At 52.9% G+C, this 23,949-nt stretch overlaps 2 protein-coding genes across 5 annotated transcripts; one reads left to right on the forward strand and one right to left on the reverse strand.

The window, feature by feature from the left end:
• Positions 1 to 1,811: 1,811 nt before the first annotated feature.
• TRUB2 (TruB pseudouridine synthase family member 2) lies at positions 1,812 to 12,335 on the reverse strand. 2 transcript variants are annotated; one of them, XM_047768550.1, is made up of 8 exons: positions 12,089 to 12,335; positions 11,591 to 11,722; positions 9,114 to 9,188; positions 7,942 to 8,003; positions 6,581 to 6,662; positions 4,268 to 4,340; positions 3,639 to 3,775; positions 1,812 to 2,444 (listed from the first exon to the last, which is right to left on the reverse strand). In XM_047768550.1, the coding sequence occupies exons 1-8, from the start codon at positions 12,249 to 12,251 to the stop codon at positions 2,119 to 2,121; spliced, it is 1,050 nt and encodes a 349-aa protein (XP_047624506.1). In that variant the 5' UTR covers positions 12,252 to 12,335; the 3' UTR covers positions 1,812 to 2,118. The 2 variants fall into 2 exon arrangements, with proteins under 2 accessions (XP_047624506.1, XP_047624507.1); XM_047768551.1 differs by lacking the exon at positions 12,089 to 12,335 and adding an exon at positions 11,912 to 11,981 and having other exon boundaries at positions 2,066 to 2,444.
• Positions 12,336 to 12,372: 37 nt separating this feature from the next.
• Positions 12,373 to 23,727, forward strand: COQ4 (coenzyme Q4). 3 transcript variants are annotated; one of them, XM_047768552.1, is made up of 7 exons: positions 12,373 to 12,724; positions 12,801 to 12,932; positions 14,258 to 14,354; positions 15,147 to 15,249; positions 21,899 to 22,028; positions 22,577 to 22,670; positions 23,132 to 23,727. In XM_047768552.1, exons 1-7 carry the CDS (start codon positions 12,655 to 12,657, stop codon positions 23,301 to 23,303), a joined length of 798 nt encoding a protein of 265 aa, XP_047624508.1. In that variant the 5' UTR covers positions 12,373 to 12,654; the 3' UTR covers positions 23,304 to 23,727. The 3 variants fall into 3 exon arrangements, with proteins under 3 accessions (XP_047624508.1, XP_047624511.1, XP_047624510.1); XM_047768554.1 differs by lacking the exon at positions 12,373 to 12,724 and adding an exon at positions 13,480 to 13,600 and having other exon boundaries at positions 12,800 to 12,932; positions 23,132 to 23,508; XM_047768555.1 differs by lacking the exons at positions 14,258 to 14,354; positions 21,899 to 22,028; positions 22,577 to 22,670; positions 23,132 to 23,727 and having other exon boundaries at positions 12,428 to 12,724; positions 15,147 to 15,247.
• The last annotated feature ends 222 nt before the right edge of the window (positions 23,728 to 23,949 follow it).

Below are 23,949 nucleotides of genomic sequence, written 5' to 3' on the forward strand. Positions count from 1 at the left end.
TATTTTATTTTTTTTTATTTTTTGCTTTTTAGGGTTGCACCCATGGCATATGGAGGTTCCCAGGCTAGCGGTCCAATCGGAGCTACAGCTGCCAGCCTATGCCACAGCCACAGCAACGACAGATCCTTAACTGCTGAGTAAGGCCAGGGATCAAACCTGCAAACTCATGGTTCCTAATGGAATTTGTTTCTGCTGTGCCACAACGGGAACTCCAGCCAGGAGTATTTTAAATGTTGAAATATACTACCAAATTCCTGGGAGTTCCCGTCGTGGCGCAGTGGTTAACGAATCCGACTAGGAACCATGAGGTTGCGGGTTCGGTCCCTGCACTTGCTCAGTGGGTTAACGATCCGGCGTTGCCGGGAGCTGTGGTGTAGGTTGCAGACGCGGCTCGGATCCCGCGTTGCTGTGGCTCTGGCGTAGGCCGGTGGCTACAGCTCTGATTCGACCCCTAGCCTGGGAACCTCCATATGCCGCGGGAGCGGCCCAAGAAATAGCAAAAAAAAAAAAGAAATATACTACCAAATTCCTCCCAAAAGGCTACAGAGTTGTATGTTCCTACCAACAGTCCATCTTCTTAGATCCTTCCCAATTCTGGGTGTTATCTTTTCCTGTTTCTTTTTATGGCCATACCTGTGGATGTGGAAGTTCCTGGGCTAGAGGTTGATTACAGCTGCAGCTGAGGCCTATGCCACAGCCACGGCAACACCAGATCTGAGCCACATAACCACGCCACAGCTTGTGGCAACACCAGATACTTAACACACCAAGTGAGGCCAGGGATTGAACCCCCATCCTCACGGAAACTATACTGGGTCCTTAACCTACTGAGCCACAATAGGAACTCCTATCTTTTTCGTAATTAATCTGAAAGGCAAATATGTCTTTTTTGTTTGGTTTGGTTTGGTTTTTTTGGCTGTGCTCCCACAGGATGTAAAAGTTCCTGGGCCAGGGATCAAACCTGTGCCACAGCAGTGACTTGAGCCACTGTGGTGACAATGCCGGATTCTTTTTTTTCTCATCGTCCGAGGGCCGTACCAGAGGCATATGGAGGTTCCTAGGCTAGGGGTCCAATCAGAACTGTAGCTGCTAGCCTACACCACAGTCACAGCAACACCAGATCCGAGCCACACTGCGACCTACAGGCAGCTCACGGCAGCGCAGATCCTTAACCCACTGAGCAAAGCCAGGGATCGAACCCGCATCCTCATTGATACTAGGCGGGTTTGGTAGCACTGAGCCACAAAACAAACTCCACGTTTTCATTCTTAGAAAAGGTGAGCATCACTTCAGATTTACTGGCCGTCTGGATTTCTTTATTTCTATATAAACACACAGTTTGTGTCATTTGACCAATTTTCTTGTCATCTTTTTATTTTACATGAGCTCTTTATATATTATAGATATTAGTCCATATATATATATATATATATATATGTATTTTTTTTTTTTTTGCTTTTTAGGGCTGCACCTGTAGCACATGGAGGTTCCCAGGCTAGGGGTCCAATCGGAGCTGCAGCTTCCGGCCTATGCCATAGCAACGCCAGATTCGAGCCACGTCTGCAATCTACACCACAGCTCATGGCAACACCAGATCCTCATCCCACTGAGTGATGCCAGGGATTGAACCCGCAACCTCATAGTTCCTAGTCGGATTCGTTTCTGCTGTACCACGATGGGAACTCCTGTTCATCTTTTCTCTTAGAGCTTCATGGTTTTCCGTCACATGTAAGAAAAGCTCCCCCTCCTCTCCGTTCTGCAAAGTCATCAGTTTGGGTTCATGAACGATTCTTTTTCTTTTTCTCTTTTGGTCTTTTTAGGGCCGCACCATCAGCATATGGAAGTTCCTGGGCTAGGGGTCAAAATGGAGATATAGCTGCCGTCTACATCACAGCCACCGGTCTACACTGCAGCCACAGCAATGGCAGATCCAAGCTGCATCTGCGCGACATACACCACAGCTCATGGCAACACTGGATACTTAACCCACTGAGTGAGGCCAGGGATTGAACCCGTGTCCTCATAGAGACAAGTCAGGTTCATTACTGCTGAGTCGCCAAGCGAATGCGGAACACTTCTTATCTTTATATACCCACGGCTCCACCAGTGCCCGGCCATTCAATGCCCCACATGGCCGTCCAGTCCCAAGGGGGGGCTTGGCCTCTCGGAGTCCCAGGACCGGCCTGGACCAGGGAGCAGCTGGGTAGCCAGCCCCGGCCTCAAGCTCTTCTCCAACTCTGCTGCCACCCGGGGCGCTGCGGCCTGGATGGCATCCTGGATGCTGTGTAGGTCCCACTGGGTCCTCAGGAGGGCGTCGTCCAGGGTGAAGAAGCCATCGCGTGTCCGCCGCACCTGGGTGCAGACAGCGGAGCTCTTCAACTCCAGGCCAATTTCATGCACCAGCCTCCGCAGCTGCTTCTGTGTCTCATGCATGCACTGCACCTCTGCCCGGGACACACAAAGACAGATGCGGTCGTCAGGGCACGGCCTCTGGTGTCCGCAGATTAGAACCACACCCCCTGAGACCTCCTGGCTGTGCCATCACCTTAGCAAGACACCTGAGCTCTCTAGGGCTTCCCTCTTGCAAGTGTGGCCCAGGGCCAGCCCTGAAACTTTGTCAGACAACCGTTCAGAATCTCAGGCCCCACCCATACCTATGGAGTCAGATTTGCCTTAAAAAGCAAGGAAGAAGCCCAGGTTAAAGCTCTTAAAGTGCTGCTCTAAGACTTGGTTTGCTCCTCTGTAAAACGAGTGGTTGTGAGGAATCTGAGATAAGAGAAAATTTCTTTTCTTTTCTTTTTTTTTTTTTTTATCTTTTTAGGGCTGCACCTGCAGCATGTGAAAGTTCCCAGGCTAGGGGTCAAATGGGAGCTACAGCTGCCAGCCTATACACCACAGTCATAGCAATGCCAGATCTGAGAAGAGTCTTTAACTTATGTCACAGCTCACGGCAACGCCAGATCCTTAAACCCCATGAGCGAGGCCAGGGATCGAACCCTCATCCTCATGGATACTAGTTGGGTTTGTTACTGCTGTGCCACCATGGGGACTCCTAAGAGATAATTTCTATGAGAAGCTTGGCTTCGAAAGAGTCTTGGTCAGCACTCAAGAAAAGGGGAGAAAAATAGAAAGAAAACAAAGCTGGTGCAGTGGGTTAAGAATCTGACTGCAGAGGCCTGGGTTGCTTCAGAGGTGAGGGTTCAATCCCCAGCCAGGCTTAAAGGATCCAGCAGTGCCACAGCTGCATCATGATGGACAGAGAAGAAAGAAGTGGGGGGGAGGGCAGTGCTGAGCTGGGTGGGGTCCCAGAGGGCAGAGTGACATTGATGGCCCACAACAACCTGAAACACTACAAACGAGTGGCTCTGGAAAAGAGCCACTTAAAAAGCAAATATAACCTGTGCTTGTTAAGGTCTGGCTTCAAAGGAGGACTTGGCAGGAAACAGGAGAGCATTTGTTGCCTGTGATGTATAAAATCGGCCAAGTACAGCCCCAGGCCAGGAGGGAAGTCGGCCCCTGGTGCCTTGGCCAGCAGAGATCAGGGCTCAATGCGCTGGCCTTTGCCAGGGGACGTTTCACACTGACTCCCCAAGCCCAGGAGCCCCAGGGCACCGCTCCAACGTCCCAGGGTCACTTACCCAAGAGGAATTCCGGGGGTGCAAACTGGAGGCATCGGATGCCGGTGATTAGCATCGGGGACTTGTTCATGGGCCGGATCACGCCGCTCACGGCCATCTCATAGGCCTCCTGGGTCTGCAGGTCGAGGTTGGAGTACCTGGGGGTCAGGAGGGGCCTGAGTGGGCAGCCGGCGTGTGGTGAGGGAGCTCGGCTGACTGCCTCCCCTGGCTCTGCCCTGCTCGTGCCTTTGCTGAGGCTCTTGCTTCGCGTTCCACCTTCCCTGCCCCTCTAGCCACCTTTGCAGCGGTCTGTCCCCTCCAGTCCCTAACTGCAGGCCCTGCTTCAACCCGCGGACACATGCTGACCGCCCCATTCCGCCGGATCATCAGAGGCTCCCTAAGAGGCTAGCTGGGGTCTCTGGTTCCCCTTGGTCTCCCCAGGGGCTGGCCCAAGACCCGGCACAAAGAAACACTTCTGAATGCTGAGAGGGATGGGAGCTTGTGTCCGTTTTCTGGCGGGCTCCGAAAGCAACATCCGTGGAATCTGCCCAGGGTGGATGGAGCCTAGAGGGAGCCTATGGGCATCTCCTGTGCTGCCAACACTTCCTTGAAGGCCCCCTTTCAGGGAGGTGTGGTCAGGTCTCACTTACATCACCAGGGCCTTCTGATGGGAACCCTGGATCAGGGCCAGGATGCGGTCCAGCTTCTCTCTGGTCACGTGGTCTGGAAAAGTCAGAGGATGGTCAGCCCACAGGTGCCCACTGAGGAGGGGCAGCAACAAACTGGCCAACTCCCTGCCCCTCTGGACCCAAGGTTCCCATTTAGGGAGTCGAGAATCCTTGGAGAATCTTATGGAAACTCTGGACCCTCTTCTCTGAAAGATACACAAGAACTCAACAGTTTGAGGACATTTTCAAGGGGCTCACCCTCTCCAGGGGAAGAACACGTTCTTCTGAAATGAGGCTCAAAGATGTCTTGTGACCTGCACAGTAACCTAAGCCAGGTCCTCGAGCCCCAGACTAGGACTTTTCATGCCAGGGACCCCAGGAGAGAGGGCGCCATCGGCCCACATGCAGAAACAGGTGGCAGGAGGTGGGAGTGGCTCTGCCTGCTGGTCCCACACAGTGAGTGCGGGGCAGGCAGCAGCAAAGCCTAGGGATGCTCACAAGCGCTGGGGGAGGCTGGTCCCGTGGGCCAGCTGCCAACCTCTGACTCTATAGGCCAGCGCTCTGGGAGGAAGCGTGGTGATTAGAGGCTGGCCAGCTCAGAAGGGCCTGGGCCTCTCATCCCTTCTGTCTGGTTTCATTCATGCTGTTGTCTGATCTGAGATGTGCTGGCTGCTGCCTTCTCCCCATTCATTTATAGCTCAGCTCAAATGCTGCCTCCTCCAGGAAGCCCCTCTTGGAGCACATCACTTCTTCCTCTTGGCTCCTGCCACTCTACACCTGAGTCTCTCTTTTTTTGGTCTTTTGTCTTTTTAGGCCCACACCTGCAGCCTATGGAGGCTCCCAGGCTAGGGGTCGAATCAGAGCAGCCAGATCCGAGCCGCGTCTGTGACCTACACCACAGCTCACGGCAATGCCAGATCCTGAACCCACTGAGCGAGGCCAGGGATCGAACCCACAACCTCATGGTTCCTAGTCAGACTCGTTTCCACTGCACCATGACAGGAACTCCTGCACCTGGGTCTCCTTCCCAGCATTTCGTTTTCTTTGATGTTTTAGTTTTAAATTACATAATTGGAGTTCCCGTCGTGGCGCAGTGGTTAACGAATCCGACTAGGAACCATGAGGTTGCGGGTTCGGTCCCTGCCCTTGCTCAGTGGGTTAACGATCCGGCGTTGCCGGGAGCTGTGGTGTAGGTTGCAGACGCGGCTCGGATCCTGCATTGCTGTGACTCTGGCGTAGGCCAGTGGCTACAGCTCCGATTCAACCCCTAGCCTGGGAACCTCCATATGCCGCAGGAGCAGCCCAAAGAAATAGCAAAAAGACAAAAAAAAAAATTACATAATTGACATATGTGTCTTCTTGAAGAAAGTTTTTTTTAATAGTTATTTCCCCAATACAGTTTTTTTCCTCCTGTGTAGCATGGTGACCCAGTTACACATACATGTACACATTCTATTTTCTCACATTATCAGGCTCCATCATAAGTGAGTAGACATAGTTCCCAGTGCTACACAGCAGGATCTCATTGCTAGTCCATCCCAAAGGTAAGAGTCTGCATCTATTAACCCCAAGCTCCCATCCACCCCACTCCCTCCCCCTCCCCCTTGGCAACCACAAGTCTATCCTCCAAGTCCAAGAAATTTAGCTCAGTACCAACAAACATCTCCTCCCCTCCAAATTCTGGCCTCCTCTCTCCCAAAAGTGTCAGCTTGGTAGTTAGGATGTCTTAGAACATGAGGAAAGTGAGAAATAAAGAATAAACCACCACCTAACTACCCACCTACCCATCTATCCATCCATCCACCCACCCACCCATCCCTCATCCACCCGTCCATCCATCCATCTACCCACCCAGCCACCCATCCCCCATTCACCCATCATCCACCCATCAATCCTGAACTTGCCAAGTCCCGTGCCCTGTCCTGTGCCCACAGGAATGGAACTACACAGTCCCTGCTTTCATAGGTGACATTCTGGTGGGGAAACAGATATTAAATAATCTCTAATGAGCAGTTGATGACTTTTCTGACAGCACATCCACTCCAAGCCTAGAGGCTAGGGAAGCTCCCTTGGGGAGGTGACATTTCAGCCGGGTGAGAAAGCCGGGAGGGAGCACAGGGCATTCTGCAAAGGCAGAACGTCGAGTCCATGCCCCCAGCAGCCAGCCCAGGCTCGGTGTGTTCGAGAGTGACTGAGCAGGGGCGGGGGGTGGGGGTGGGGTCAGGGTGAGGAAGCAGATGAACAGGCAGCCCCCACCCCCGCCCCCGCCCCGGACTCCCGCCGCTCGGCTCTCACCAAAAGTCGTCTTCTCCACCAGCCGCCCATCCTCACAGAAGTCATCTGTGGCCTTGCCCAGGAGGCCACGCACGGTGTAATCCTGCGAGACACGGAGGCCACGGGATGGTCAGCCTCTGAGGAGGGAGGTGCGGCCCTGAGGTGCTCGACTGAGGCTCCCCATCTTCCCTCCGGAGCTCATGCGCTCAGCCCCTGCCTGGCTGTCCCCTGGGAAAGGGCACTGGGCTTTCCTGCCAAGGGGGCCGAGAGCCACCCTGTGACCAGCACGGGCCTCCATGCCTCTCCGCTTCCACCCAGCCTGACAACTTATCCCGCCTCCCAGGATGCTGCCAGCTTCTCTCTCTCCTCCAGATCTGTTCTGTGCAGCTAACGGTAACGACAATGACAATGGCAGAGAGAAGGACAAGTGACATCTACTGAGCATCCACTATGTGCCAGTAGCTGTGCTAAGAGCGTTCCCTGCAATCACTAAGGAGGAACTACGATCCTTCTCATTTCAAAGATGAGGAAATGGAAACACAGAGATGTTACGTAACCACCCAAGGACACACAGCTGGCAGAGCGGTACAAGCTAGGTTTCTCCTTCTTCTTTTTTTTTTTTTGCTTTTTTTTCCAGGGCTGCACCCAAGGCATATGGAGGTTTCCAGGCTAGGAATCAAATCAGAGCTACAGCTGCCAGGCTACACCACAGCTCACGGCAACACCAGATCCTTAACCCACTGAGCAAGGTCAGGGATCGAACCTGCAACCTCATGGATCCTAGTGGGATTCATTTCCGCTGCGCCACAACAGGAACTTCGAAAGCTGGGTTCTTGAAGCAAAGCCACCTGGCTCCAGAATTTGTGCTCTTAAGCACTGAAAACACGGGCCAGCTCATGTGGCATCTCCGCACAGGCTCGTGACGCCAGACCCACGGCCCAGCACAGACGCAAGCCCCCAGAAGCCAAAACAGTGGTGTCTACTTCTCAGTCTCAGGCAGAGAATGCAGTCGGGTGCTGGTGTCAGGCAGATCCAGGTTAAAATCCCAGCTCTGCCGCTTAAAGGCTGTGTGTCCCTGAGCAAGTGACATTTTCTAGGCCTCAACTTTCTCATCTGTAAAATGGGCTGAAAACAGAGCCTATTTTATGGGGACACCGTAAGGTGTCCACAGAGGAGTCCACATCGAGCACTTGGCACAGAGCAGCCAGTGTGCGATCGTGCCACCTGTCATTATGTTACTGTTAGGTCCCCCAGCACACAACCACAAAAAATGCTCGCAGATGGCCTGGCTGTCCCCCAAGGACTCCTCTCAGCGTCAGAATCCTACCAGTGACCCCAGGGAAAGGGCCGAGGGATAAGCAGACCGTCCCCAGCCCCCGTACCTTGGTGAGGTGGGCGTTGTACATGTCTGTGAGGAGCCTGCGTCCGTGTCCCACGCCGAGCACTGCAAGGCACCCAGTCTGCACATCTGGCTCCCCCTTCCTGCTCCCCTGGGACCTCCAGCCCCCACCCACTCCAGGAGAACACTTTCCACTTCCAACACAGCGAGGGGCAAGGAGAGCCGCTTCTACAGGGGACGAGGGAGCGCCTCTGCGGAAACGTGAAAATGCAGATTTCCAGGTCCCGCCTGTATTTACTGACTCTGACCATGGGGGAGGCCTAGGATCCTCAGCAAGCTCCCTGGGGGGCCTGGATTCACTGAAAAGTAAGCAGCCACGGGCCCAGCCACACAGACCTACACCCAAACCTGGGGTAGCTCTAAGCATGTCCTTTAACCTCCCTGGGTCTCAGACTCCCCCGGCAGTAAAATGGGATAAAAACACTCTGATGCCTGTGGGTTCTGTGCTGATTGAGAGAATGCGTGGGAAGCAGTCAGCACAAATGAAGGGCCCAAAAAACAGGGCCATCGTGGCCACTCCCTGCCTCTCCAGCTCTGTTTCTCCTTCTGGCAAAAGGAAAGAATGACCCTCCATTCACTCCTGGACAGGGAGGGCTGGGCGAGGGGGCAGGAGGTCATGGCCCCTGGCGTGTCCCAGGAAGTAAGGCCAGTTGCTGTGACTGTTGCATGGGGGACGTGGCCACTGCCTGACCCTGGGGACACAGATGGCACATGTCTCCGGGCTTTGTGCCCAGCTCTAGCGTCCTCCAGACCCTGGCCAGTGGCACAGAGTCACATGCCTGGCTTCCCCGCACAAGCGATTTTTCCCCTCTCTGGACCAGGGACATTCACTAGCCACGTGACCTAGGATGAGTGACCTAAGCTCCTGGAGCCTTACTTTCTTCGTATCACACAGCATCTACCAAATAGTTAGGGCAAGACAGGTGCACTAAGGGTTCCGAAGCACATGTCACAGACAGGAATCAGTTGATAAACTGGGCGATTACGACTTCCCCCTTTCCAACAGCCACCTCCCCAGAGGATCAGACTTGGCAGGAACCAGAAGACAGTGGTGGGAGATGGCTGTCAGGTTACAAGAGGGCTGGGCTCCTGGTGGCTCCCCGATCCCTCTCCCAAGCCTCTATCACTGCACCCCAGGCTCAGCACACCACCTACCCAGCACCCCAGACGCCTGGGCATCCAGTCGGTGTCCCACGCCAACCTTCAGGCTGGTGAATGCTGGTCCACGTACTGGAAGGAAAACAAACAGGATCCTCTTGCTCAGCAAGTCCAGCCTCCAGGATGGGTCTGGGCTACGTGGCACCTCACTCCTAGCGTGTAGCCTCATAGAGCCCAAACCAGGGTCAGGTTGAACTTTCGGACTTCCCCCCCATGGAATCTGGAGCCCCAAGCCGTTTCCTCAGTTTCCTGGGCCCAGAAAAAGGCAACCCAAGAGGCCTATTACTCTCTGCTTTCGCCACTCCCCCCAGTGAGAGGCTCTGAGTGGACTGAGTAAGACACCCGAATCAAGACTGTGGGGTTCCCCACCCAGCTCCTGCAGGAAGGGGGCCTGGCCACCATCCCAAGGAGATAATGGAGGCTGTGAGCCCCTTTGGGCAGGGCCTGGGTCTATGTATTCACAGTTCTGATTCCCTGACCCAGAATTCACTGACGGCTTGGGAAATAACTGTTGAAAGAATGAACGGCCACCGATCATATGATTATGTTAAGTACATAATACTTTTTTGGTATCAATTTTATCTCAATAAAGCTGTAAGAAAAAAAAAAGAATGAATGCAGGAAAGAGCTACAAGGTTTTATACTTTGGTAGATCAAGCTGAAGTAAGAAGGAGTTCCCGGTCGTGGCGCAGTGGAAACAAATCCAACTGGGCAGGTTCAATCCCTGGCCTTGCTCAGTGGGTCAAGGATCTGGCACAGCGGAGAGCTGTGGTGTAGGTGGCAGACACGGCACAGATCCTGTGTTGCTGTGGCTGTGGCATAGGCCGGCAGCTGTGGCTCTGATTAGACCCCTAGCGTGGGAACCTCCACATCCTGTGAGTGTGGCCCTAAAAAAAGCAAAAAAAAAAAAAAGGAAGTGAGAAGAAGGGGTGCTTAAGAGCCTACCAAGCTACCAAGGGAGTTCTCGTTGTGTCGAAGCAGAAACGAATCTGACTAGGAGCCATGAGGTTGCGGGTTTGGTCCCTGGCCTCACTCAGTGGGTTAAGGATCAGGCGTTGCTGTGGGCTGTAGTGTAGGCTGCAGATGCAGCTGGGATCCTGTTGCTATGGCTGAGGTGTAGGCCGGCAGCTATAGCTCCAATTAGACCCCTAGCCTGGGAACGTCCATATGCTGCAAGTGCAGCCCTAAAAAGCAAAGGGAAAAAAAAAAAAGGAGCCTACCAAATCCAGGGTACATGACATAATGTCAACACAGAGCCCAGAGTTCCCTCATGGCTCAGTGGGTTAAGGATCTGGTGTTGTCACTGCTGTGGCTCCAGTCACAGCTGTGGTGCAGGTTTGACCCCTGCCCTGGGAACTTCCACATGCCTGGGGCATGGCCAAAACAAACAAACAAACAAGCAAAAAATTCCCATGGAGCCTCAGTTTTCTCATTTGTGCAACGGGACTAGACCCCATCTCATAGGATTCAGTAAGGCAGTAGTTGGGAAAAGCTTAACACAGTATAATACAAAGTAAGTCCTCGACCCATCATACTTCTTATTGTTATTATACTGTGGAGTGACTGTATTTCTGTCCAAGGGTCCTAGAGGTCCCTGGTCAAGTTCCTTAGCCTTCCCAATGCATGCCTGAATCACACCTAGTGGAGGCGGGGGTTCATTTTCAGAACTAGTTCTACTGTTGGGCAGCTATGTTGACTAAAATGTCACTCTTTCACAGGAGCCCAAAACGCCCTGCACAGGAGTTCTACCTGAGGGCCTCGATTCCTACCTGGAGTCCCAGAATAACAAAGGGGCCAGCAAGCTACAGTCCACAGGTCACATTCCCAATCCTGGGGTTTTCATGACCTACCATTTAAACTGGTTTTTACATTTTTCAATTATTCAAAACAAACAAACAAACAAACAAAAAACCAAGAAAGGAGTCCCCCTGTGGCTCAATGGTGACAAACCTGACTAGCATCCACTGACCCCGCTCAGTGGATTAAGGGATCCAGAGTTGCTGTAAGCTGTGATGTAGATCACAGACACAGCTCAGATCTGGCATTGCTGGGGCTATGGCATAGGCGGGCAGCTGAAGCTCCAATTCACCCCCTAGTCTGGGAGCTTCCAGATGGTGCAGGTGCAGCCCTAAAAAGCAAAAAAACAAAACAAAACAAAACAAAAAACTTAATTAAAAAAAAATGTCCGTGTCCATAAGTAAAGTTTTATTTGGAATACACTCAGGCTCGCTGCTTTACATACTGTCTATAGCTACTTCTGCACTACAATGGCAGAGGTGAACCTGCAAAGCCTAAAATATTGACTATCTGGCCCTTTCTAGGAAACTTTGCCAATCCCTGGTCAAATACTTCATCCCCACTGCCACCCTACACTGGTTCGGGACAGTAAGAGTCTGAGCACTGGCTAGGACACTGATTCTGAGCAGGGATTTCCTGGGAAGTGACACCCAGGCCCCTTCCTAAATGTGCTTTACCCAGAGGATGGTCGATGAGGGAGGGCACAGTGGTGGCTGTGAGGGTCAGCTCCTTCTCTTCACTGCCTTCCACCGGACCCAGCAGGAAGCGAACACGCTGTTCAGGAGCAGGAGGCTTCCCAGCATTGAGACCTGAGCACACACATGTAAATAGCATCTCATCAATCCCGTGTGAACACCCAGGGGTGGGCGGGACAGAAAAACACGGAGATAAGACAGTTGAAAGTCCACGGGTGCAGAGAACAGTAGCAATTAGGAACAAGGATTGGAGTCAAATACTGACTCTACTACTTATGACAACTAAAAATAGAGTCTGTTTACCCATCTAAACACCGGGGAAAGAGAGGAACAACAGAGTGCATACGACAGACGATTAGGAAAAGGCAGCCGCTCAGGCGACTAGGTCACATGACAGACTTTACCCGCAAAGATCAGAAGCGGAAATAGACTCCGAGGGAAATGAGAATGGGATCGTTAAGACTGGCTCGATGCACTCACCTTTCAAAAGCTGCAGCTCCACCGTATCCCGCAGATGCTTCCATTTTAGCCCCGGGGGCTTGTAGGCGGCAAAGAGCCCATGCAGCCGCGCCAGGCCGGCTGACCCCATCCCGGAGCCCGCGTCTGGGGTTAGCAGAACAGCGGCACCCGGCGGAAATGCCATATGGTCCCGCCCCAAATAGAGTCCTTCCAAAGGACGCTGCCATGTTTCGCAGCCGGAAGAGGTTCTCGTCTTTCTGTCCTCGGGGAAAACGTGCTGCGGAGAACAAAGTACGGTCCGACACTGAACCCCAAAGCCAGGCGGGCTTACTTAGAGACACTTTGGGGGGCAAGGTGAAATGGGGAGAATTTTATATCCTTGGAATTAGATCGCCTGGGTTTCTTCATACTTAGAGATAGAGACCTTTCCTGTCCGTGCTCTTTCCCCCGTCCCGCAAAAAAAACCCTACTCCGCGCCGTAGGAATCGAGCCCTTTTGACTTCTCCGGCGCGCCGTCGTCGGGGAAGTCTGGGGCATTGGCGTTGGCCTTCCCATCCTCCCGCGGACGTCCGACTGCACCCGCTGCCATGGCGACGCTTCTGCGCGGGGCCCTGCGCCCCCTCCGCGCCTTCCAAGGCCGCGGGCGGCCGGCTGCAGGCAAGTGGCGGGGGCTGGTCGGCGTGCTGGCGGCCCCCGGCTCTTTTGACCGCGCGGCCTTTTTCTTGCCTCGCAGATGTGCCCCTTCGTGCCACGAGCCATGGCACCGGCCTCCTCTACCCCGAACACATCCCCACTTCCCTGCTGCAGAAGGCGCTGTTGGCCGCGGGCTCTGCCGTAATGGCCCTCTACGACCCTTATCGCCACGGTAAGGCAGCCAGCCCGCGCCTGGCGTTCTCTTGGGAGGGCGGGGGAGGGGGGAGGCTCGCCCTTGCCTTGGAAGTCCCGGGGCGGTCCCTGCCACTGTCACAACCTCCGTTTCCTTTGGGTAACTGGAAACAAGACAAGGCCAGAGTACCCAGACCAAGCTGCACCTCACAGTCACTTGCAGTATTCATAAAATGCTGATGCCTGGATCCCACCCTAAAACTTACTCAATTCGAATCTTGTGGGAGTGGGGAAGGGAGGCAGGAAAGGGCGTGGAATCTGAGCCTCTGCCTTTTTAAACTGCTTCCCGGGAGATTCTGTCATCCAGCCACACTGAGGATCTCTGGGCTAGATGATTTATGCCCGTAAAAGTATAACGTCCCTTTAGAAATTAAACTTTATGAGGTCGGGAACCAAAACTACCCTGTTCCACTGGAGTGGTAGCATTTTGGATAGGGCACGGGACATAATAAATGCCCCATAAGTGCTTGCTAGACATTTGACTAGAACGTTCTTGGATCCTACACTGCCTTTCTCATCCCCTCCAGGATTTCTAAGTCTGGAAAATTCTGTTACTCCTGCTAGTAAAAACAATAATGCTGGGAGTTCCCGTTGTGTCTCAGCGGTTAACGGCGGTAACGAATCTGACTAGGATCCTTGAGGACGCAGGTTCGATCCCTGGCCTTGCTCAGTGGGTTAAGGATCCCGCATTGCTGTGAGCTGTGGTGTAGGCCAGCAGCTGTGGCTCCAATTCAACCCCTAGCCTGGGACCCTCCATATGCCGTGGGTATGGCCCTAAAAAAAAAAAAAAAAAAATGGTAACTGCTCATTAAGCCCTTATTTTGGTTGCTCACTGCTCAGTGTTTTATATACGTGATGTTCTTGATTTTTCATATTGACCCTATAAGAAAGATATTATCTGCACTTCCAAGTTAGGACACTGAGGGTCAAAAATGTGAAGCAGTTTGCACAAGGTCCTCTAGACAGTGATTATATCTGGGGTCGAACCTAGCACTCTGTAATACCAAAGTCTGCCCCTGTCCGTGGAGACATGATATTCTGTTGTAATGATGGATGTGAAAGTGATTCATAAATTTGTCAGAGCACTGTGCTCACCAGAGCCACCTCACCCTATTAGACGAATAACAGTCATAACTATATTGAGCTTTTACTGTGTGCCCAGCGCTTCAGTACATGTTTAACTTGAATCGTTATAACTTAGAGGTAGATATTCTGTTTGCTCATGTAGGAAATTGAGGCTCAGACCAGGTCAGGCGATCCACCGAAGATCACATCCTCCACGTGTCCCCATTTCTTTCCTTTCAGACATGGTTGCCGTTCTAGGAGAGACCACAGGACGCCGAACCCTGAAGTTCCTCAGGGACCAGATGAAGAGGGATCCAGAGGGTGCCCAGATCCTGCAGTAGGTCCCAGCTCTGCCTGGGAGATTGAGGGCATTCTTTGGAGCTTCCCGTCTGTCTGGAATTGCATTGTGTTCCTCTGGGGAGCTCTTCTTGATACCCTGGCCGTGAGTGGTGGCCGTGGGCACTGCCCGAATCCATAGGCACCACTCACACAGACACTGTTGACCCCTAGGTGATGCAATACGATGGCCTCAGCCCAGTACCAGCAACAGGGCTCTTGTGCCTTCACGGAGGTGTGTTAACACATACTGGCCGCCACCCCCTCCCGCAGTGCCCTTTGTGAATACCCTGATCCCATCTGAGGCCTCTTTAGCTGCCTTGTGCCCCCCAGCAGGAACCATGGCCTTAGCTCGTGGTAGTCTTCCCCCGTCCCGGCCACCAGCCTGGTCAGTAGTAGGTGCTCCATTAGGACATGTGGTCCCATTGCTGCCCTCTGTCCCTTCATCTCTCACCGGACTTTTCACCTGCCCCTGCTGGTGCCCTCCCAACACCTGAGTCCTGGAGTTCCCGTGTGGCTCAGCAGTAATGACCCTGACTAGTGTCCATGGGGTTTCGGGTTTGATCCCTGCCCTTGCTCAGTGGGTTAAGGATCCAGCGTTGCCATGAGCTGTAGTGTAGCTTCAGATATGCCTCGGATCCCTCATGGCTGTGGCTGTGATGTAGGCTGGCAGCTGCAGCTCTGATTCCAATTCAACCCTTAGCCTGGGAACCTCCATATGCCTCCAGGGCAGCCCTAAAAAGCAAAAAAAAAAAAAAAACCCAATACCTGAGTCCTGCCTTCTGCCTCACAGGGAGCGTCCCCGGATCTCGACATCCACCCTCGACCTGGAGAAGCTCCGAAGCCTGCCTGAGGGCTCCTTTGGCTGCGAGTATCTCCGTTTCCTGGATGTGAATGTGAGTTTCCACTTCTGCGTGTTTGGCAGTCACCGGAAAGGGCAGAGGAATGGCACCAAAATGATGTCCCAAGGAAGGGGCCTTGGGCTGCTGCCATGGGCAGAAGTGCCTTGCAGTCTCTTGGGCCAAGGTTTTGTCATTTTCTCTGGGACAGGCAACTGTGCCTGCTCCAAGCAATAATAGCCAGCACTTATTAATCTCTTTCTGCATGCAGCCAGACCCATACATGATCTCACTGAATCTTCCCAGCAACCCTGCTAAGTAGATTTTAACAGTATCTCCTTTTAGCAGATGAGGAAACTGAGGCTCAGAGCAGTTAAGCAATGTGCTGATTTCACAAGCTGGTATTAATAGAAGCAGTATTCAAACCAAGAGTATGTCCTTAACTATTGCATTGTGTTCCCCTGTTCAGAGAGACGTGTTTTCCCTGGGTGTGACAAGTTGTGGCACTTGCCAACCCCAGGCAGAATGCTTAGGTGCCGGAGGGGCGGAGTCCCAGCTACTCAGAAATTCAGTCATTTGTTCAGACAACAAAAAACAAAACCAAACAAACACTGTCGTCAGCAATTAGGATACAATGAATGAAACCAACAGAGAGCCTGTTGGGGCTTCAGTTCTAGCAGATGGTGCTGGGAGGACAGCAGTCAACGTGACAGAGGGTGGGGCAGTGGCAGGTGCCACTTCAAATCGGGTGGTCGCGGGAGGCCCTGCCGAGGAGACCTAGAAGATGAGGAGGAGCGTTTTGGGCCAAGGAACTGGCAGGTGCAAGGCTCTCTGTGTTTAAAAACAAAAGGAAGAGTTCCCATTGTGGCACAATGGTTAATGAATCCGACTAGGAACCATGAGGTTGCGGGTTCGGTCCCTGCCCTTGCTCAGTGGGTTAACGATCCGGCGTTGCCGTGAGCTGTGGTGTAGGTCGCAGATGCGGCTCGGATCCCACGTTGCTGTGGCTCTGGCATAGGCCGGTGGCTACAGCTCTGATTCGACCCCTAGCCTGGGAACCTCCATATGCCGTGGGAGCAGCCCAAGAAATAGCAAAAAGACAAAAAAAAAAAGAATAAAAGGAACAGTGGGGAGTTCCCACCGCCTCGAAGCGGAAACAAATCCAACTAGGAACCATGAGGTCAAGGGTTCAATCCCTGGCCTCGCTCAGTGGGTTGAGGATCTGATGTTGCCGTGAGCCACGGTGTAGGTCAAAGACACAGCTCAGATCCTGAGTTGTGTCTGTAGCATAGGCCAGCAGCTGGAGCTCCAATTCGACCCCTAGTCTGGGAACCTCCATAGGTCAAAGGTGTGGCCCTAAAAAGCAAAAAATAAATAAATAAATGGAACACGGACTGACCAACATGGCCTATGGGGCCTTAGAGGAGTGAGTTGGGGGGAGACAGCCAGTGCTCTAGGAGGCCTTGCCTGTCCTGGGAAAGGTCACCCCCAAACTGGGTTTACTTCTTGGTGGGTGTCGAGCCGAAAGACACAACCAAGCCCGAAGCAGAAGGAAGAATTGCTTGCGGCAAGTAAGGCTCCTGCTGGGGCTCTTTCCTGAAGCACTGTCACCCTGGACAGCAGAGCCGGGGCATGTGCACGTTCAGGAAGCGGCTCGAACAGAGGATTCCACGTAGAATTGGGGCAAAGGTTGACAGAGTCCAAGCTTCAGTTGATTGAAGTCCCAAGGGCTAGAAAAAGTCAGCCTCATCATTTCTTAGGTTCTGACCAGTCTGACATCTTACTAGTTGCCATTCTCCACCTGGGTGGGGGCCTAAGTTCCTGTAGAACAACTTAAAGATAGCATCAGATTGTTATCGCTATCTTTTGAGGAGGAGCTAGGACTCTCTCTTTTATCGCTGGGTTGTTTCTTAACTGCTTTTCCTCCATTCCTGCATTCTTGTAATCCTTTAAGATTGTGAGGTACTGAGACCTGTTTCAAGGGCAAGCATTGTGGCCAGGCTTCGATCACAAAATGGCTTAGGCCTAAAATGGCTTCTCTTATGTCACGAGTGCCATGCCTGGTTCTCTTTCTCCAGGGGCCCCCCTACACTGTCTGCTTAGAAAGAGTCTGGAGTTCCCTGGTGGCTTGGGTGAAGGATCTAGCATTGTCACTGCTGTGTTGTGGGTTTGATCCCTGACCCAGGAACTTCTGCATGCCTTGGGCATGGCCAAAAATGAAGAGAGAGAGTCTGGTTTTTTTTTTTTTTTTTTTGGTCTCTTTGTCTTTTGAGGGCCACACCCACTGGCATATGGAGGTTCCCAGGCTAGGGGTCTAGTTGGAGCTGTTGCTGCCGGCCTACATCAGAGCCACAGCAATGCCAGATCCTTGCCGCATCTGCGACCTACACTACAGCTCACGGCAACGCCGGATCCTTAACCCACTGAGCGAGGCCAGGGATCGAACCTGCAACCTCCTGGTTCCTAGTCGGGTTTGTTTCCACTGCACCATGACGGGAACTCCGAGAGTCTGTATTTTGTAATAGGAGTGATAGGAAGCCACTGAGGTTTCCAACAGGATGATAGCATGCTCTGATTTATAAAAGGACCGTAGAAAACAACACAGCACCTTCCCTGTCCCGACTCCTTCCTCCCCTCCACACACATCCGGTCAAAGCACCTCTGCTAAGTGGCCGTGCCGTCCAGCTAGCTGCTGGAGCCAGCCAGGCCGGTGGAAGTGAGAGAAGGAGCAAAGGTTACCCTAGATCTGGATTTCTCAACCTTGGCGCTGTTGACTTGGGGCTGGGTAATCCATGGTTGTGAGGGCTGCCCTGTGCCTCGTGGGCTGTTTCTCGCAGGCTCCCTGGCCTCTGCACACTCGATGCCAGCAGCACTCACCACACTGAGTGGTCTGGTGACAACCATAGGCGTCTCCGGACGTTGTAAATGTCCCTGGGAGGACAGTTGAGAAGCCCTGCTTCAGGAGATTATTATCCCTGAGAAAATAAGCTGCTCCCCATTCTCTCCTGACACTTGCCTCTGCCCCATTCTATGCCATCTCCGAGATCTCACCAAGATGCAGGTTTATGCCATTAATGGGAAATCCACCAGGGTGACCTGCTCCAAGGGCCACCCAGGAATGGATAGTCTTCTTCTGAAGCCACCAGAGCCTTTTGTCCTGTTGCTGATGGGCCTGCTAGGGCCTCTCTGGGCGCCTTCCCCAACCACAGCCTTAGTGTGGTGACAGCCCTAGACCGTGATGCATCTAGAGCATGGGATCCAGCAAACCAGGAAGGAGCACCTTTGTCTCAGCTGAGGTTTAGCTCAAAGTTCAGGGTGAGGCCACCCTCCCTGAGGCTGACGTGGGTGGGGGATATGGTCATCCTGGAGGCCTCAGGATTACAGGCATGAGCCCTGGCGTTAGGAGGAGGCTGAAGAGCCCCCATGGCTCAGCAGTAACAAACCCGACTCGTATCCATGAGGACGCAGGTTTGATCCCTGGCCTCGCTCAGTGGATTAAGGATCCGATGGTGCTGCAAACTGCTGTATAGGTCGCAGATGTGGCCAGGATCTGCCATTGTTGTGGCCGTGGCACAGGCCTGCAGCCTTGATTCGACCCCACGCCTGGGAACTTCCATATGGCCCTATAAAGGAAAAAAAAAAGAAAGGCTGAGTTAGGATCTGCCTCTCTCCCCAGCTTTAATGCCCTGGGCAAATCATTTGACCTCTGAGCCTCAGACCCCTTCTCTGAGATTAGGAAACCTAATGTTTATCTTCCCAGGCACTTATCTGGCTGATGACTAATGGATGTTAAGGCTGCTGGCTTTGGGATTCAGCAGGCTTGTCTCAGAGTCCGATCTTGGGTACACTGCCTTATCTCTCTGAGCCTCATTTTTCTGATTGGTCCCTGAGGGTCTTAACAGTATCTACCCCTCGATGGTGAAAGATGCAAGATGCCAATATGTGTAAAGGACTTCATTCTGGCACATAGTAGGGACTTGGGAAGTGTCGGCCATCACTGATCACCTTCAGCTTCACAGCAGGTAGAACTCCGTAGAGGAAATTGGGACCAGGGACCCAATAACGTCACACACAGACCATGGCACAAGCCAGCAGCCCCAAACAATAAAAGCATCAAATCCCTTGGCTTTGGACAGGCTGAGGCTGGGCTTTAGCAGTAGGAAAACCAGGCTGTCCCGACTCTGCAGGGGTCTTCTGAGACTCAGAGAGGCGGTGGGGGAGTAGGAGGAAGACTCTTGTCGTCCCTACCTGGGGTCAGAAAAGCATCGGTTGCTGGCCGTTTACACATGCAGTTACAAGGTGATGGGGGAGTTCCTGTTGCGGCGCAGCAGAAACAATCCGACTAGTATCCCTGAGGACGCAGGTTCGATCCCTGGCCTCACTCAGTGGGTTAAGGGTCTGGTGTTGCCGTGAGCTGTGGTGTAGGTTGCAGACGTGGCTGTGATTCCCCCCCTAGTCTGGGAATTTCCATGTGCCTCAGGCAAGGCCCTAAAAAGCAAAAAAAAAGAAAAAACAAGAAAAAGAAAGAACAAGGGAAAGAAAGATAGATGGATAATGGATAATGGGAGTTCTCTTGTGGCTTTGTGAGGTAAGGATCTGGCATTGTCACTGTAGCAGCTCCAGTCACTACTGTGGCACAGGTTCGAGCCCTGGCCCAGGAACTTCCAAAAACAAACAAAACATAAAAAGATGTTTAGGAGTTCCTGCTGTGGGCAGTGGGTTAAGAACCTGACTGCAGCAGCTCTGGTGGTTGTGAAGATGTGGGTTTGGTCCAGCCCAGCGCAGTGGATTAAAGGTTACAGCGTTGCAGCAGCTGCGGCATAGGTCAAATCTATGGCTCACATTCAATCCCTGGGAGTTCCCGTCGTGGTGCAGTGGAAGTGAATCCAACTAGGAGCCATGAGGTTTCGGGTTCAATCCCTGGCCTCGATGAATGGGCACTTGTCAGACATTAAAAAAAAAGGAGGTGTTTATTCACCAGGGCCCTTCAGATACAACAGTGAGCAAAACAGTCAGCCTGGTCCTATGCTTCTGACAGGCTGCTGCCATAGTGTTTATTGCAATAGCATCCAAGCCTCAGAGGTAGTTTAAAATCTGCTGCTAGCCACTTTAATAAAAGCAAAAAGAAACAATTTTAGTAACACAGTTTGTTTAACCCAATCAATGTACTAAATATCATTTCAACCTGTAATCAATTTTTTTTTTCCAGCTGCCCCCACAGTACATGGAAGTTCCTGCACCAGGGATCAAATCTGAGCCAAAGTTCTGGCAACGGTGAATCCTTAACCCACTGCACCAGGCCAGGGGTCAAACCTGCACCTCAGCAGTGACGCCAGCCACTGCAGAGACAATGTGGGGTCCTTAACCGGCTGTACCACAGCAGGAACTCCCCAGTATTTTTAAATTACCAAGGTTTCACAATAACTCTATACCAAGTCTTCGAAATCCAGTGTATTATTTTACTTGTAGACCACACCTCAATTGGCATTTGTGCCATTTTAAGCCTCAGTGGCTGCCGTGATGGGCTGCTGGACAGTGCAGGGCTGCAGGAGAGACACTGATAGCCACGTGTGCTAAACCTCACAATGCAATCGCCTTGAACACCACACAAAGTACAGGATGCCAGCAGGGACCGTAACATGGACCTGGTCTGTCTGAAGGTGGGACAGCCTCCCTGCAGAGGGGACATGTCAGCCAGGTCATAAAGGATGAGATAGACATGGTCAAGGTGAAGATAAGGGTGCTGGGAAGGAGCAGCTCATCCGAAGAATTAGGGGCGGAGTTCCCGTTGTGGCTCAGCAGTTAACAAATCCGACTAGTATCCATGAGGACACGGGTTCGATCCCTGGCCTCACTCAGTGGGTTAAGGATCCAATGTTGCCATGAGCTGTGGTGTAGGTCGCAGATGCGGCTTGGGTCCTGTGTGGCTGTGGCTGTGGCGTAGGCCGGCAGCTATAGCTCTGATTGGACCCCTAGCCTGAGAAATTACATATGCAGTGGGTGTGGCCCTAAAAAGACGAAAAAAAGAAGAAAGAATTAGGGGCCTTGGGTGCTCCTTTTTTTCCCCCAATTTAATTTATTTCCTTTTTTTTTTATCAGTTTTGTTTCATTATTATTATTATTATCATTATCATTATCATTATTATTATTATTATTATTAATTTTGGTCTATACACGGGCATGCAGAAGTTCCTGGACCAGGGATTGAATCCACACCAAAGCAGCAACCCAAGCAAAAGCAGTAACAACACCAGATCTTTAACCGGCTAGGTCATCAGGGAAATTCCCCATTTTATTTCTAATTGGGGTTTTTAAAAGTGGTTACTGTCTTAACCACTTCTAAATGGGCAGTTCGGGAGGGTTAAGCTTACTTAACACAGCACATTGCTGTGAAACCAGTCTCCAGAGCCTTTTCATCTTACAAAACTGAAATTCTATACCATTAAATAATTCCCTTCTCTCCCCCCCTCCCAGAGGTTTCTTTGCCATAGATTCCCAGTGTACGTCATATGTGAGTTGGGGGCGGGGTGGGGGGATGCCAGTTCACCATCTTCCTGCCTGAGAATACACCCGTCTGCATGTGTGGACAGAAAGTTTCCAGGGATTTTTGGTGTTGGTAGGCATGGGTGAGAGGGTCCAGGAGAGGCTGGCAGTTGGATGCTGGGAACCATCCAGAAGGGGTCTAGGAGAGGTTCATGGTTGTCAGAGGGTCTCCCCAGACACCCGAGCACCGACGCGATTCGTGGATGACGAGGAGCTGGCGTACGTGATCCAGCGGTACCGGGAAGTGCACGACATGGTCCACACTCTGCTGGGGATGCCCATCAACATCCCGGGTGAGTGCCAGCCGCGGCGGGGATCCGGGTCGGGGTGGGGCGCTCCAGCTAGCCTGCTCCCGGGTCTGTCTGCAGGGCCAGGGCAGGGCTCACCTGTCTCAGCCACCCACCCATTAGCAGGCTCGGTGCCCCGTTTCTTGCTTTACCTGAATACCTGGGTACCTCGGCCCTGCATCCTCACTGCCTCTCTGGCTCCTACCTGGCCATAGCTACATCCTAACAGCAGGGCTCCCTGCCGTGTCCTGGTTATTAGCTCCAAGCTCTGAAGCCCTCACTGGTTCCCTAAGGCCTGGGCTCCTCCCCATGGCTTTTGGGATCCTCTGCATTCTGACCCGAGCTGCCCTTTCCAGCCCGTATTTCCTTCTGCTCTTTCTTGGACCCTCTTCCCAACCGCAAGCCAAGTGCCCCTGGTCCCAGCATTGCTGACCCCTGGTAGAGGTTGGAAGGAAGCAGATGCCTCCCGGTGCCCAGCCCTAAACATCATGGGCCTCTCCTTCTGGCCCTGCTCACCTCCTGCCCCATCCCTCCCTCCCCCCGCCTGCCACCAGGGGAGATCGTGGTGAAGTGGTTTGAGGCTGTCCAGACCGGCCTGCCCATGTGCATCCTGAGTGCGCTCTTTGGCCCCATCCGACTCAGCGCCCAGTAAGTTCTCAAGTGGAGAGGAGCCAGGGCTCCAGCAGCAGGAAGAACCCATAGCTTCACCGAGTGGCCCCTGTGGTTCTCAGGGAAGCCAGAGTGGGAAGAGTGGGGCGGAGAGGTGACCCTGGCCTGGTGCAGGGTTCCCAGATGATGAATGAAGCCCAGGACTTGGTCCCTCGGGCCAGGCTTCAGTATCTGGTCAGAACAGTGGAGTCAAGGGCCTGGGGTGGAGGCGGGAGAGGCATTCTGGCCTGAGTTTCTGGAAGTAGGTCGTCCTGTGCTTTGGCATGTTCAAAATGTGCCAGGGTTTCACCTCATCGAGCTTCTCTTTCCTCATCTGCAAAGTGGAGGTGATATCGGCCTCCTTGGCTGTGTGTGAAGATTAACTGAGAAAACGCAAACCCGCTGCAGGGCACAGGGCATGCTCAGGACCTCCTGTTCCTTTGGCCCCTGCTGCCCCACAGGAGCCTGCAGGTGCTGGTCTCGGAGCTGATCCCGTGGGCTGTTCAGAACGGACGCAGAGCCCCGTGCCTCCTCCACCTGTACTACGAGCGCCGTTGGGAGCAGCCCCTGCGGGCCCTGCGGCAGGAGCTGGGCATCACGGAGCCCCCCGTGCGCGTCGAGGACCTGGTCTAGGCCCTGAGGCGCTGAGCCAGGAGGGCCTGGCGCGGCTCCCAGCCCCCCAGCCCCGCTCCCCGGGGGGCAGAGCGCCCCTTTGCCAGGACCTTTTCTTTGAACTCAGCCCTTGGACATCATTAATCATAATTTACCATAACCAGGAGTTCCCATCGGGGCTCAGTGGTGACAACCCAACTAGTAACCATGACGAGGCAGGTTTGATCCCTGGCCTTGCTCAGTGGGTTACGGATCTGGCGTTGCTGTGAACTGCGGTTTAGGTCACAGACTCGGCTTGGATCCCGGGCGGCTCTGGCTGTGGTGGAGGCCAGCAGCTACATCTCCAATTTGACCCCTAGCCTGGGAACCACCATGTGCCACCGGTGCAGCCCTAAACAGACCAAGAAAAGAAAGAAATAAAATTGAATTCTCTAAAAACAAAAAATTATCGGAGTTCCCACTGTGGCTCAGCGGAAATGAATCTGACTAGGAGCCATGAGGTTGTGTGTTTGATCCCTGGCCTCACTCAGTGGGTTAAGGATCCCGTGTTGCTGTGAGCTGTGGTGTAGGTTGCAGATGCGGCTCAGATCTGGCATTGCTGGGACTGTAGCAGTGCTGTAGGCCAGCAGCGGTAGCTCGGATTTGACCCCTAGCCTGGGAACCTCCA

The sequence above is a fragment of the Phacochoerus africanus genome, chromosome 2, assembly GCF_016906955.1.
Source record: "Phacochoerus africanus isolate WHEZ1 chromosome 2, ROS_Pafr_v1, whole genome shotgun sequence".
Taxonomy (NCBI): domain Eukaryota; kingdom Metazoa; phylum Chordata; class Mammalia; order Artiodactyla; family Suidae; genus Phacochoerus; species Phacochoerus africanus.

Excerpts from the sequence above, each read along its gene's own strand:
- TRUB2 (XM_047768550.1), bottom strand. The coding sequence starts at position 12,251 with ATGGCATTTCCGCCGGGTGCCGCTGTTCTGCTAACCCCAGACGCGGGC. Across the intron at positions 9,189-11,590 it reads CCTCATCGACCATCCTCTGG|TACGTGGACCAGCATTCACC; the intron begins GTAAAGCACATT and ends TTTTCCTTCCAG. Across the intron at positions 2,445-3,638 it reads ACCCCCGGAATTCCTCTTGG|AGGTGCAGTGCATGCATGAG; the intron begins GTAAGTGACCCT and ends TGTCCCGGGCAG.
- COQ4 (XM_047768552.1), top strand. The coding sequence starts at position 12,655 with ATGGCGACGCTTCTGCGCGGGGCCCTGCGCCCCCTCCGCGCCTTCCAA. Across the intron at positions 22,029-22,576 it reads GATGCCCATCAACATCCCGG|GGGAGATCGTGGTGAAGTGG; the intron begins GTGAGTGCCAGC and ends GCCTGCCACCAG. Across the intron at positions 22,671-23,131 it reads CCCATCCGACTCAGCGCCCA|GAGCCTGCAGGTGCTGGTCT; the intron begins GTAAGTTCTCAA and ends GCTGCCCCACAG.